The 15547-nt window shown below is 33.6% G+C and overlaps 1 protein-coding gene across 1 annotated transcript in view; it reads right to left on the bottom strand.

Annotated features, from left to right (window-relative positions):
- ADGRB3 (adhesion G protein-coupled receptor B3) overlaps positions 1–15547 on the bottom strand; it is a 458698-nt gene that overhangs the window by 249118 nt on the left and 194033 nt on the right. Inside the window, 4 exon segments of the mRNA XM_040552548.1 lie at positions 332–433; positions 5130–5294; positions 6244–6408; positions 10028–10192. Of these exon segments, the coding sequence (XP_040408482.1) occupies positions 332–433; positions 5130–5294; positions 6244–6408; positions 10028–10192 (597 nt within the window).

The raw sequence follows: 15547 nt of genomic DNA, 5'->3' as shown, positions 1-15547 counted from the left end.
TCAGTTTGCCTGATAGGTCCTATCAAATTGATTTGTCAGCTTTCTCTCTCTATCTATAATGCATATAGACAAACATATATGCATGTGTGTACATATAAACATACATACACATCACAAATGCATTCATAAATGTATACTATGAGACAAGGTATATTATAGGTACATGTATATGCTAAATGTACATGGATATGTAAACATGTAGGCTATATGTATATTCATATATATATACACATGTATACATATGTATGAGTCTAGTGATTATTTCTAGAATAAAATGCAAAAGATTTTTCCCTTTTTATTATTATCATGTAATTTCAAAGTAATACTGTACCTGTGGCATTGAGAGGACATCGATTGAATGCCATGTCCCCAGCTGGGGTCCTTTTCCACACCATTGACATCAAATAATCCTCAGGACATATTTCATAAGGTGCTGCCATTTACAAATGAGAATATAAATATAAATATAAATATAAATATAAATATTAATGTAAAACAGACATTTTTTATCAGAAAAGTAAGTCTTCCATCTTGCCCCAATTCTTCCTGAGATGTATTTATTACCATCTTTTGGTTTCATTTTAAGAATGAAACATATAAACAAACAGCATTAATTTTTGTATAACAGTCTTTGTGATGGTATTTATTTCACAGTCTGTGCCTTTACTCTCTTCAACGTTCTTTAGATGGTGACTGCAATGTTAATGGGTTTGAATCTCTTATTGTTCTATTTTGATCAATAATACTAAGCATCTATAAGAAGTTGACAATTAGGTGGTTATAAACTGTGATGTTTACCTTAGACAAAAATTTCTACAGATTTTTCTGAACTTTAAACTGTGTCTGAAAGAATCAGTTCTGAAGCCACAGTTTAAACATCACGTGTGCTAAGGGCAAAAAATGAGAACTGTACATTCTGAAGTCCAAAAAGCAGGTTATTTCCTTGAAATACATTTCTTTACAATTTGGTAATTAAGCAAGTAAATCAATAATGTGGGGATGAGTGGCTATAAAACAAAATGAACTTTTATTGGTTATTGCAATATTATTTGTATATTTACTGTACATTCCCAGTTTATAATTTTTGAGTGAATTAGATCAACACAGCAAATGTCTGGCTGATGTCATCTTACAACTTAAAGGACAAATACCAATTAGTGAAAACATTCCAAATTCAGAAGAGAAAAATCATAAAAATCATGAGTTATTTAGAAGTATTATTATATTTATTTCAGTTATTTCAGGAAAATTCTAACCCTGCAGTAAAGTCATTACCAAAAAAAAAAAAAAAAAAAAAAGGAGAAGAGAAAGTAACTTCTAAAGGAACCGCTATCATTATTTTACAGATGGAGTGATGGTAAGGAATGAAACAATTCAATGATTTTCCCATGGTTACATGGGAAAACTCTATCAGATGCAGGAACAGACTCCAGATTTTACCCATCCAATTGCACACACCATAAAATTGTATACACCTTCTTCCCTTTTTTGCACTTCTGCTGACAGAAGAGTGAGGTGAGGGAAGGAATGGAGCGGTACCCTCTCTTTGCAGATGATAAAGAATACCTTGCAGATGGTTCAGTAACGCTAATATGAATCACACTTGGGCATAAAAATTGCCTGCTAAATTTGCCTCACCATCAGCATTCCTGAATTGTAAATCAAGACAGATTGTGCTGCTAAAAACGCAAGTGATCCATTAATGGCAAAACCCAAAGAAATTTGGTTATATTCTTAATCTAGAATACTAACACTGCTTCAGACATGCCCCAGAAATGGGTGCATGACCAGTGTTACAATGGAAAAAGTCAGACTTTGAGAAACATATGCCATCTGGTTATAAATGCGATTACTATCCTATTATGACCTTATAAACAAAAGAAGTGTTCTGATTTGGAGAATGTATGATTAACATAATGCAGAAATAATATTATAAATTACATAAATATGAAAAAATTTAGAGACCTTTGGTAAGTATGCTTATCATGCAGCTCTGGCCATTTCAGACAGAAATGACTAAGAACACTTGCTAAGGCTGATTCTCAGAACTAAAAATCTTACTTCCCTTCAAATACTGCTTGTTTTTTGTTTGTTTATTGTTTGTTTGTTTGTTTTGTTTTGTTTCCTCCTGAAAAGATGCGTATACACACTTTTATATATATCATGTTCTCTGTTTTATGTTAGCAAGTTACAGGTAATATCAGAAGTTTTTCGTCTGTCTGTTGAAGGTTAGTACTTGTATTCTTTTACATGACACTTTTCAAAACTTGTTTTAATTTGAGCCTACTGCCAGAGATAACTGTGTACCTCTGTGTTGTGTTCAAAGTAAAAACCATTTCCAAAGCTCAGAATTATGTGAAGAGAGATGTAGAAGCAAGTCAGAACTTGGATAATATGTCAATGAGCCCAGGCAAACAAGTTTGCCTGGACCCTGGTTGACTCTGTGCTGTGCACCTCTGTCTCTCTCAACACTTTGTTTTTGCATCAAGGACAGCTGTGCATAAAAAAAAAAAACAGTTCTTTCCGAAGCTATTGTTTGGTCATTCTATAATAAGTTTTCCACAATGATTCCTGCTCAACTAGTTGCCTAGGAAATTCAGTATTTTTTTTTCCTTTTTCATATTTGTTTACAATTTTCTGAAGTTATCCTTCGTAAAAGGATTCCTTGAATCCTTAACACTGCTGACCTGTTAGGAATGAAATCTAACTTCAGATATTTGGGTTATAATAAAGGAGCAATGACTGAAGCCAAAGTACATGAAATCTTTGTCTTTTGTTCCCAGTATATTATACGGTAGTAGGAAACAACCGTAGTTTTAAAATTACTAATTGTTTATAGAAATAAATCACACAGAAAGATATTTTTTGTCTAGAAACCAAGTAAATTGAGAAACCTACTTTCAGATAATAGTTCTGAGCCTGCCTTTCTTAGTGCTGATTATATTCAGCTTCTAGGAGTATCTGATGTAAATCAGCTCCTGCCAGAACTAGTTGAAGAGAATCACTGATAAGACTATGAAGATCTTGAATAACATTCACATGATGCAGATCTCAAATAATAAAAGTCCAGTCAATATTTTCAGTCAGTCAAGTGAACAGCTCTGTTTGCAAAGTACCTTATTAACAACAGCCTGCATAATAGAAAAAGGTTTTATTCTCCTTTTGTTTATACAGTTATAAGTCAGCAATATATAATTTCATCTTCTGTAAGTCTAGAAATCTGGGTTGTACAAACTGGTGCAGCTTCATCCACTTAACAAATATGTTATGCACATCTTCAGAGCTGAGGATCTGGTCTTAAACTTATGGTAAACCATTGTTAATATAAGAAAAAATTAATGTTACAGTCTCTCATGTTTCTCAATGACTTAGACAAAAATATCTTTTCATCATTTCTGTACAGTACTTTTCATTTTTGCTGGGTGTTTATTAAAATTAAATCTATCATTTTATTTTTAGTAATGAAAAGTTTTGGTAAATTATCCAATGTCTACATTTAAATCTGAGATTCTTTAGGAAACATCAGTCTAGAAACAAACATATCTGTTATTCATGTATAATCTTCTGCACAAGTATAACCTGTTAAAAGATTACTATGGTTTCTACAAGCATACTGATTCTAATCTGGAATTAATCAAGTTAATAAATACATATAGCAAATGGAAAACAATGCTCTGTGTGCATTTGACTTACAAATACATATGCAAAATATTTTATTAACAGCAGGTGGCAACCTTTTAAAATTGCAGCAGTGTGGTTTTACTTTGAAATATAGAGACAAAACATTTCAGGAGTGGTTTTATAAGCAAAAGCTTGTTTATCTGAATGTCTGTTTATTGAGAACATTCCCATTAACCTTCTCTTAATGTGGTGCTTTCATAGAGGAAAATCTACATTTACCAAGTAAATTATTTGCTATGGAAATTTTAATTTATTTAGGAACCCAATACTGATTCTGTTTTGTCCTACTTTTCAAATAATGTACTAAAATTAAAGAGACTATTGGAAAAGCTAAAATTGGTAAACTTTTCCAGTCTAGTATTACAATTTTATTAGTCCTTTTACTGTTTTTCAAATGCAATGAAATTCATTGTACTATTATGTTGCAACTATCTTGAAAACTGTTCTTTGATGGCTGCCAAGTGATAAGCATGCTGCCTATGAAAACCTGGGCTCGAAAACATGAAATTCACATCAGATATATTTCCTATTTCCTGACCCAAAGTATCTCCGCTATTTAGGTCTTTTTGTCCCTAGCACAGAGCCATCAAAATATGAAGTGGAATTTTCCAGTAGTCAATGAGATTGCTAGATTAATTTTGAAGTGTCCTGGCTTGAAGTTCAGAGCACAGGATTTCCCAAGTGAATGACTAAATCATCCTACACCTTACTACTTGCACCTTATTTTGTTATCTTATTCCAGGGCACTCTTTTTCTCTAGGACGTCTCTTCACAGATAAATAAGTTCACCTCTGAAAGAGCTAAAAAAGTGCACTTTTATTAGCTCTCGCTTAGAAAGACTTAAATCTATTGTGAGGACTAAGTAAAAAGTGCTGCAAAGAAATAAATTTAAGTATTACATTAAAGGAGGAAATATATATATTTTTTCTTTTTAAATCTTTGCCTTTTATGAAATGTCACATATATTCATTCATTCTATACATTATAGTAAGGTTCACTGCTTTTCTCTTATCTTTACTGCACTGGAAGTTACCCCAAATGTATAACATCAAGGCCTCTTGTACACTGCATAAAAATAATTCCACAATTTACAAAACAGGCCTAATATTCTTAGAAAAAGTGTATTCAGAGATAATTTCTGTAGCAAATTATTTCTACCAATGTGGATGTACCTTGGCAATGAAATATTTTTCTGATATATTTCTATAATACAGCATTTTGATTTATTTCAAACATGATGCTCATATATTCAATTGGACTAGTTTACACCCTGCTACATAAACACAACTCTACTGAGAAAAACAACAGTGACTTGTCTAAAGCAAGGTCAGATATGGCTCTTTAGGACTACTGCTTTACAGATGTTGATCTTGTCTCTCCTAAAGGTGACTGTTAAAGTAAGCCATACTGCAGTGTAGGTAATAACAGTGATTATATCTGCTTCTCACCAGGACACCTCTGTTCACTGCACCGTCTAACTTCCTCTCCAGTTCCCTCGCATTGCTGCCCAGTCACAGCAGCCCCTTGACAGATCCTTATTCTCCTCTCCCAGCCACCGTCGCAGGACTTGGAACATCCACTCCAGTGGCCCCACTGGTTCCACTGGCCATTTGCTATTGGGAAAAATATAATTACAGTGATGACATAATGACAGTAATAAAGGATGACATAGAGGTTATTCTTTACTTAGGTAAGAGAAGAAAGCCCCCAAATAGATTAGATGCGTTTGTGTAACTAGCAGTGACAAGAAATAGAAGATACTGGCCATGGAACCTCTAAACATGGGGGAAGTCTCTACTTCTTTCCTAAATATGGGCTTGTTTAAATGACTTGCATCTCAAGGTTAAAAAAAAAAAAAAAAAAAAAAAAAAAAAAAAAAAAAAAAAAAAAAAAAAAAAAAAAAAAAAGACTGGTGAGTTTTAACAGTGAGTTAGTTGCAAAACACACAGCACAGTCACTTTTGCATATTTTTATATGCACTTGTATAGTGCTATTGTAGGGGTGCACATAATGATTTGCAGTGTACGTAAACATAATTTAAAAAAGTAAATAAATACATTCTTGCATGTGATATTTTAGAAGCAGGACTTTACGTGCTCTGACATGTTGAATGAGGCCTAAAAGTATGTATAAATTTAATTTACCCACCCTGGAATTCTGGCCAGAGGATCATGAAACAGTCCCAGAGTAAGAGAGAATCATTTCATACACATTCATTTCCTAGCTTCTTAAGACACTTTACTAAATATTAAATATTTTAGTCCTCAAACAGTCCCTTATTTCTTGTATGTCCTTTAAATGGCAATAAAACTGAAAAGCAGGCATGCAGCCCTTGTCATGCAGCCTTTTGCAGATGCACTCTTTTTATCTCCAGGTGGCTCATCAAATTAAAAAGGAGACAGGCCCCAGTTCTTCTTCTAGGGAGGCTGCTCCATCCTCCACAGCCCACTGGGGCCTGTGGTGGAGTAAGTGCATGCCCATGTGACAGTAGCTGCACTCAGAGCAGCAGACAGGCCCAACCCTTCACTTCCTCCTCCAGACATAGGTCAGGTGGATACTTACCAGTGCACTCGGGGTTGTAGCACTCCCGGCTCTCAGCCCACGGTCCCCTGCACTCGGATCCGCCGTGGGCCGCAGCCGTGCACTGACGGCTTCGCTGCTGGGTGCCATTAGAGCAGGTCACTGAGCACTGGCTCCATGGGCTCCACTCCTGCCACTGTCCGTCCACTGCCACAAGAGGCACAAAAGAGATAGCCATAGCAGAGTTACAACCAAAACCATGCTAGGCCTTGTGGGTTTGTTCTAGGGTAGGGGTATGAACATGTCTCTTTGGGCTGATGCCATAGAGATTTGGGCTGAGCCCAAAGAGTTTGACTTCTTATAGCAATCAAATACAGAAGTTCTTGTTACAAACTACTTTAAAATAATTTAAAACTATTTTTTTTCTCCTTTTTATCTCCTCTTTTTCATCTCAAATTTTACACCGATGTAACAAAGGACAAATTATGACTTTGCTCGCATACCACAATGTTTGAAAGGCTGTGCAGTTTTCTTTTTCTTTAAAACAAAGTATTATTTAAAAGACTTGTCTTTTTAGGTCGAAGTGGAGACCTATCTTGTAAGCTCTGAGCCTTTAAAAGTAATTCTTTACAGCTGCAGCTATCACTTACATAGGTAAACTTATAAGATTCTTTGTCCTGACTGTAAAGTTAGTTCTGTTAGCTGAGTAGAAAAAGGAAAACAAGAATTACCACATTGCCTAACATAAGACTGTTCTCTACATTTATAATATTGAATTTATTGCTGAATAAATTTATTTCTTTCTCTATTTCTTTCTCAAAAAAACATCACAGTTCTTCAGCAGTCTTTGAGATAAAATATAGGAGATCAGAAATGGTCTGTCTTGGTCATCAAATCTACTTTCTTTCTTTGCATACTGAATAATCTGTTTCCTGAATTTGTCAAGATGAATGTTTAAACAATATAGATACGGGGATGAATTCTGTATTTAGTAATTTGTATTAGCCCATACACTTGGGTTTGGAAGAATATTTCCATGGGTAAATGTTTAGGACTGTTATTTTTAATTTCATATATCAGAAATCTCATTGATGCAAATGAAAATATTAAAAACCAAAATTATAGAAAATATAAACCAATTAAGTTCCCATACAAGTGAAAATTTACATTGTATATAATGGATAATGGGACTAGACAGTGTTCTTAAAAATGGTTAAGCATTATGAAATGATATTACTGATTGTACTAATTCAGAATCCCACATTCTTATTGACTTTAAAATCATCAATTGCTTGTTGCACCTGCATTTGCTGAATATAAACTCAAAATTTGGGTTGTAATATAATTTTGATTAATACTATTCCTTGAAAACATGGTTTTATAATTACTGTTGTCATAAAAGTATCATTGCTGAAAATGAGTAAATTCACTTGCTACATTTGCCAATCCCTGATTTCAGGATTCTTCTGAAGGACAGCTGGGATAGTAGCTTTCGAAGTTGGTGGAGTTAAGAATTAAAGAGGAAGCAGGATCTTTAATTTAGTGATTTAACTTTTAAAAGCTCTTTTTAAAGGTACTGTGTCTGAATGGGTGCACCTATATTCAGTGAAATACAGAGGTGAACTATTTTACCGCTGTCCAAAAATTATCATAAAGCGTTTCTACCAGTTCAAAGATAATATCTGTACCTCTAATTCCCAGGATCTTAGAGAACAGTGAATTAAAGGAGGAAGGGTTTTGATTATTTTTTTCCCTCAAGTTCTATATTAAAGATTTTATGTAATGTCTGGTTGTGAACCACTTCTTAATGCAGATGCCTCTCAAGCTATGAAGCTGTACCCTGATAATTTATTCAGCAGAAAGGAAATCTTTCCAAACATGGAAGCTAGTTTCATTCATTAATCATAAAAGCTTTATGTGAAGAGGAAAACATTATGGAAATTACATTTCAATGCACCCTCTTCAGTTTTATTCATTGCTATATAGTATTATTTAGGGTAGGAAAGATTGAATCAATTATTGTAGTGTCTTTTGAGAAAACTCATTCTGTGGTATCTCATATATATTTCATAGTTCTCCATTCTTATCTTTAGGAGCAAAAAGTGTGTGATTTTTCTATTTCAGAAATACTGCTAAAAGGCTAATGAATTGAACATGAAGATTCCTTTATAAAATTGAACATTCAAATTACAGTAAGTCTTCACATTCAGCAAAGATTTAAGCTGTTACTTTAAATGTAGCCAGTATACAATCTCCTCTGGTGAAAGCCATTCAGGTACAGATCACTGTTCAAATCCAGAATTCTGAGATAACCCTTTATTTTAACAGATTAGGTGCACTATCTTTGTGTGGTTTTTGTTTTTGTTCTGTTTTTCAATACCAAAGTGAACTGAATGCATTAATTTCTTTTCAGCTATTTTTATTTGGCATTTTTTGTGTTGTCAATGCTGCTTCATGCTCATATATCATGTTAATTATTTTTGTGTAGGCACATGTAAAATTGTGCAGCTACCAACTTGGCCAAAAACTGGATTAAGTCATGTTTTTGCAGCTGCATACAAGACTAAAGTTTGTTTTTTTTTTTTTAAAAAAAAGGCTAAAGTTGGAGTATGCTTTGCTGACCAGAATACAACAAAGCTTGGGTTTAGTTTTTTTTTTTTTAAGTTTTATTTCTGTGAGGTGCTAAGTTCCACCCATGTTTTCCTCCTCCTCTGTTTCCAAATCATCAAACAACCATTTGTTAATGAAATGTCCATCAACCCTTTTCCAGAAGAGCTCCAGTCATGGGGAATCCATTCACAGCATTGCTGTGAACTGTGAATATTCAACAAGCCTACCGCAAAGGCAAGCGTAACTGTGTTAGACAGATCTTGTGGAAGAAAGTTCCCACATTACAGCTACCGGACACTTTTTCCATTCCTAGGTATTAAGCTTCCTAGGTATTGAACTATGAGTTCTATAATCATAAAGAAGGTGACTTTTAAAGAAAAACCTTTCGTAAGTATATGTATATATCCATATATATAATAATTTTTTTCATAATTAATCATAACCTGTGAACAGACATTTTAAAATCAATTTTGAAAGAATAACTTTTCTTTTTTTTTTTCTTTTTTTTTTTTTAAATTAGTTTCAATTTCCATGAATGAAAGGTTTAACATGAAAGCCTGAAACCCACACATTGTTTACTTGTTTAGGGGTAGTTTTTTTGCAGAGGTTTAGTGACAAACTCCCAGAAATAAGGCACTTAAAATTCTTACCATAAGGGTTTAAATGGGGTTCAAATAGTGTCATAGCTTGTGTCAGCCTTCAGTCTGCACACATGTAAATGATATCCAGTTTCAATAAATTAATAGCAATTAAAAATTTAGTTTCTCAAATGTTTTTTTTTTTTTTTTTTTTTTTAATGTGTATGTGGTGAATAAATAATTATAACGAATGTCCCAGTGAACTTAATCTAAGCAGACATGGCAGATGCAAACTATGTAACCTCTGAATGTCTCCCTTTAAGCCACACTCAGAAAGTTGCTTGTCTTTTGGTTCTCTAAGAGACATCCTGAATCAAGGTTTCTTATAAGTGCCGTATAGAGAGAGAATTTTGAAGGAATTAAGAATTGCCTGCTTGTATAGTATCTCAAACAGAGTTATCATACTGATTATATCCTTTTGATCACTACAGTCAGAATTATTAACAAGATTACCCTTCCTACACACTTTGCATGCCATTTGTGTGTGTGTGTGTGAGCACAAAACACAGTGAAAGAAATAACAAACAACCCACATCAAATGCACTGTAACAAAGCAAAAAGTTGCTATATAAGCTCACCAGGGCAGAGTGCAATATTGCACGGTTTATGTTGTGTTTCAGGTCCATCACATGATCTTCCCCCATACTGGGGAGGTATACATGACCTTGTCCTAGTTCTTTGGCCTCGACCACATGTGAATGAACACAGACTCCAAGGTGACCATTCCTCCCAAACGCCATGTACTGCAACAAACCAAACAGATTTTAACCAGAAACAGACACAGAAGTAACAAAAGGATTTCAAAATAAACAAGATCAATATCGTAAAAGGTAATTATTTTGCCAACTTCAAGGATATCAGTACATAGGTAATCTCTAGTATTGGCAAATAAAACCTTCTTTGTAAAAAATGGTTAATTTCAATTTCAAACTCTTATCTTTATAAATTATATTTAATTTTGAACCATTTTCTCTAATCTTTCAACTAATCTCTCTACCACATTTTCTTTTCTTTTACTCTTCTAAGAAAGATGGCTTCTGTTTTCTAAAGCTGGTTATGATTTTCTGGTATATGACCTGAGATATGTTTAATAGCCCTGATTTTCAGAAGACTAGTCTTTGTTAAAACCAGGCATACACTTTAGGACTCATCACAACTGTAAAAACTTGAAGCAATCAAAATTAAGTTCTCTTTTGAAAATAAAGGCATAACTCTGGCAATTTCTTACTGTTACCCTGATAAACTGGGGCTCTTACAATTGTTGCACATATTTATATTAATGTGGAAACATGACAGCATTTGTGCTTGATTAGCTTCCTCAAAAATGCCAAGAGCACACAAAGAGATTTTATATATATTTTTTTACATGAACGTATTCATTGATCAAACATATATAGTAACACATGCATCTGTCTTAAAAAAATGTTGACTCAACAAACTTCAAATACTTTCAGAGAACATGATAAATTATAAACATATATAAATATTATTGTATACATATATTTCATTAGATTAATATAAAGAATCATAGAATATGAATCTTTTCTAACTTCCAATGCAGAAGAAGCTAATAAACATTATCCATTTGAGCTTATATACCATATGTAACACTAAGAGAACCCCATACATGATTTGGCAAGACAATTCTTTGTAAATTGAGAAATAGCGCAAAACATGCTGTAGTTATTCTTGTTAAATAAAAGCAGTTGCACAGGTTTTGGTTAGACTGTGTTTGGAAACAGGAAAACTATAGTAATGCCAGACATTTATGAAAATCCAGAGACTTAGTACCCAGACTGAGCATCATAGATGATATCATATAACTGTGTATGTTTCTGCATCACTGTCTGTTTGAAGGGTGTCTGGAGGGTGAAATAGTGTATAACACCTCAGTGTATCATTGGTAATAGTTCACAACATTACAAAAAAAATAGACTTTCTGGATTGTCCTTACATCTCTTTGATCACTGTGAAAGAACTAATTTTTAGGTTTCCTTTGCCCTGAAGGCAGATATCACCTGCCCAGTTTCTACAAATAAACCCTTATCGTAAGTATCAGAATAACATTTTCCAAGGTGGAATTCAGTTGCAAAGGGTGGGGAAGGAGGTACATCTCCCTGGTATATTATCATAAAATATTCAGTAAGATCAAGGACAATTCTGCATGTAGGTATGTTCTATTGCATTCATTAAAATTAAGGAAAATTGTTGTTTCAGATTTTACTGCTAGGGTAAATTTTTTTGAGGTAATGTCATAGAAATTCTATCTGACATAACATGCCAAGCTTCATACAGTGAACATTTTCAGCTACTAGATAACAGCTTAATTGATGAAAGGTTTTGAGTTGGTCACATACAAGTAGTTGAAAAGTTGAGTAATTATTCCATGTCATACATGGACAGCTTTATTAAAATTCTTTTATTCTAAATATCACATCAATCTGCTTTATATTAGCAAAAGAAAAAAAAAAAAAAAACAACACAACAGGGACATTCCAAATTAATGTCATAGTGACAGATTTTAGTCTAGTTATTTTAGAAACTTTGATTAATTCTGCCATTTTGGTCAAAACCAGGAAACCTAAGTCTTCTGAAACTAGTAAATTGGTGATCGTTGGCATATGACCCCTTATGTTTCATCTTTTCTTCAACAAGTACTATAATTAGAAGAATACTCTGACCCAGCCATAACATTTGAAGACTTTTTTTGCATAGGCAATGAATTACATTCTGAGTCCAGTCATATCTCTAAGACTCCAGATTTGTTAACACATGAGAAAAATCAATGAGAAACCAATTTGTAAGATCAGATTCCAAATGGCAATCAGTAGTAATGGCGATATAATTTCATCTACTGATACAACAATGGTTGATTAAAAGATGCTCAGTTGAAACAAGAAGAACTTAAAGTGTAAAACATAAAAAATATCAATTAATCCAAATTAGAGAAAGAATATGCTATAAAAATAATACGTTGGAAAGGTCTAGACACTATGTAGACGTGATAAGGTTTTTCAGGGTACATATGAGTTTAAGTCTAATGTTTAATTTGGAGTTTCAGTTTGATGCTGTCGAAATATTGTTATCTTCATTTAAAAATGAATAATAGTAATAATAAAAAAGCACAACAACAAACACAAACCATTAGCTAAGGGCTTCTTTAAAGCTATTGTCTTGAGCCAAGAGGTTGTATATCTCTTCTGGCAAGAGTGACTGCATGTTAGCAGGAACATTGAGTAATTATTTTGTGATTTCAGATTTGAACAGAAGCAGAAACAATATGTTTCACTTTGGGTGGATTCAGACTTGCACTAGACTCTATCTGTTTCTCGTTTAAGGTGAGATGTGCCCAAAATAATCTTCTGTGAAAACAGTTAGAACAGTAAGTAAAAACTTCATAGTACCTTCTTGTATGTATAGGCTTGTATATCTAAGAGTAGTAGAACATGGTTGGACCAGATGATCTTGGAGGTCTTTTCCAACCTTAATGATCCTATGATTCTATAACTAATAAAGATGGGAAAGGCATACCACTAAGTAAACAACAATTATGAGCATAGAAATATAGAGGAAAATTAACCTGTCGAATGCATCACAGCTATGTCCAGTATTATCCAGATCAGCTTTAAAAAAACATTTTAATTTAAAATTTCTTACCTTCAAATATTATTCCTGATATTTCATTTACATTTTCCTTAATATCATTCTTTAAATGCAAAAATAGCCCAATGCCCTATAACATCTGATGAATTATAGCCAGATGAGCTATGCCAAATTACACCAGATGGAGAGCTGGCTCACAGAGGAGTTACTGTTTTCTATAACACAGTTTCAGATGCAAGATTCATTATTTGGGACAAAAATATTCAAATTATTGCCAACTTATCTGTCAAAATCATTGCTAGCACAATGAGTTTGGATTACTGCATAGCATCCTTCCCTTCATTTTGCCACTCTGTGAACCTAATCATGTTGAAGTGAACACCCACAGTGTTCACAATGCACAACTTGTGTGAGGTGGGAGGAGGCGTGAGGCCATACTGGCATTCATCCTACAAGTATATTTTGGGAGATTTTTATTGGGGTTTAAATACTTCTGATTTTTTCATCTTTATACTAAAAAGATATTGGAAAAAATATTATGGACATTGATGGTTTTCATTTTCTGGTAAAGTTTAATATGGCTGATTAACTAAAACAAACCAGATGCTACATTATAGGAATTGTTAAAATGATATTATAGGTATTTCATGCATGAATTTAAACACATTTACGTGCTATAGTTTCTGTTTCTTCAATATGGCTCAAATTGTATATTTGAAAAAAAATCTTAAATTAGTAATAATAAGAAAAAATCAAAATCTTTCTGACACCTGTCCTCTACCATTCACATTTAAGTCACACATCCATTCTATTTCTGCAATGTCTAGTAATTATAAAGCTAAATTTCCCTCACTCTTTTTTTCCCACTCTCAAGTGAAGACCTGAAGTTCCAAAGCACTGATTAATAACAATGAAACTGTAGGATTTAAAAACTTTTAACAGTTTTGTTAGTGTACCCGTGCAGACATAAAACGTACTGAAATGTGCAAAATTTCGGTAATATGGCTAAAGTTCATTGACATAAGCCTTGAGAAATGATGGGAATATAGCAGACTTAGCACCAGACAAAATCTTTTGAGCATACAAATGTTTGAAATGTTTTAGGATATTCTTGCTCCTTTCATGTATTGCTTTACCCATAAGCCTGAAAATTCTGAGCTTCAGCTAAATTTTGTGGTGAAAGTAGCTGAAGGCAATGGGGAAGGAGAAATAGGAACTAACTGAGATGATCTACAGTTATAGAAATGCAATATTCTTTCTCCTTGAAGTCTTAGCTGTATTAGAAATTATCAATTAAACTGAAATGAATCAGTGGCACTGCAGTACTGGATCCTAAATGCCTTTGCTCACAAAAGAACCAGTAACAATGGTTACACGAACTACATGTTGTTGCTTACAATGTTGCATTTCTTGAGAAGGCCCCTGATTCCAGGACACTGCCTGAATTACCTAGTGGACTCCCATCCCTGAAATAGTATTGGTCTGGAAAAAATATAAATACATTAAAAATTGTGGAAACAATAGTTCCTTCATGATTTTAGTTTAATTATCAGTAGCACTATATACGTGTTATATGTATGTTATATATATATATATATATTCAGCAGAATAAAAAAATAGCTAAAAATGATAGATACAATAGCTTTCATGTACTTATGCAAAAGACTGTGATATAGCCTGCTGTTGCATAATGATAAAGCTGGTGAATCCCATTCTCAAAATTTTCCAGGACAGTGAAATCACAGACAGATGTACTCTCTAACATCCCAGTGATGTCCATTCCCAGTGGACGCTGAAGGGACTGTATGAAATCAATACAGCCTTGCATTAGTATTTTTAAGTGTAACATGTTCTCTTGAAGTTTGTCGATAGATGTTTGAAGTATAAGCCACTCTGCATAATTGTTTATTTTGAAGTCACTGCTTTGCTATTTGGAAATTGTTAACATAGCTCTCAAAATGACCTCACTTTTACTAGTTATACAAATGTATAATGAACACCCCCCAGCAGATAGGTTGCAAGGGGAGACAACACTTACTTTTGCATTTTTATTGCTTCTGATTTACTTTCTAAGATGTAAACGTTTTCTGTGTTAATTGAGTCCAAAAGCTATGTGGAATGAGTGGTTCAGGTCCAGGTTCACAGGCCATATCCCAAGTACAGATGTGTATGTTTGCATTCTTTTGTTAAATTTGTGTTTTAATTATACTAGTCTACAAACTGTGCATTTTCTTATGCATGAACCAGGGATAATCCTGAATCATGCAACTCTCTGAGACAGGATACATGCTATAATGAGGGCAGAGGATATTTAGCCTAGAATTAAAAGCATGTTTGAAAAATTAATGGAGCTCTGACTATGAAAAGCATCTTTCTAAATTGCTAATCCTGCACACTGCCACACATAGTGACCCCTTTAGCCAGACAAAGACCAACATAAATTAGTAAGGTTACTGCAATTATGTGAAACAACATGCAAGATTATGCCTAGAGGA

The sequence above is a fragment of the Cygnus olor genome, chromosome 3 (assembly GCF_009769625.2).
Source record: "Cygnus olor isolate bCygOlo1 chromosome 3, bCygOlo1.pri.v2, whole genome shotgun sequence".
NCBI classification, from domain to species: Eukaryota; Metazoa; Chordata; class Aves; order Anseriformes; family Anatidae; genus Cygnus; species Cygnus olor.
The sequence above is the reverse complement of the archived record's forward strand: the minus strand, read 5'-3'. Positions and strand labels throughout refer to the sequence as shown.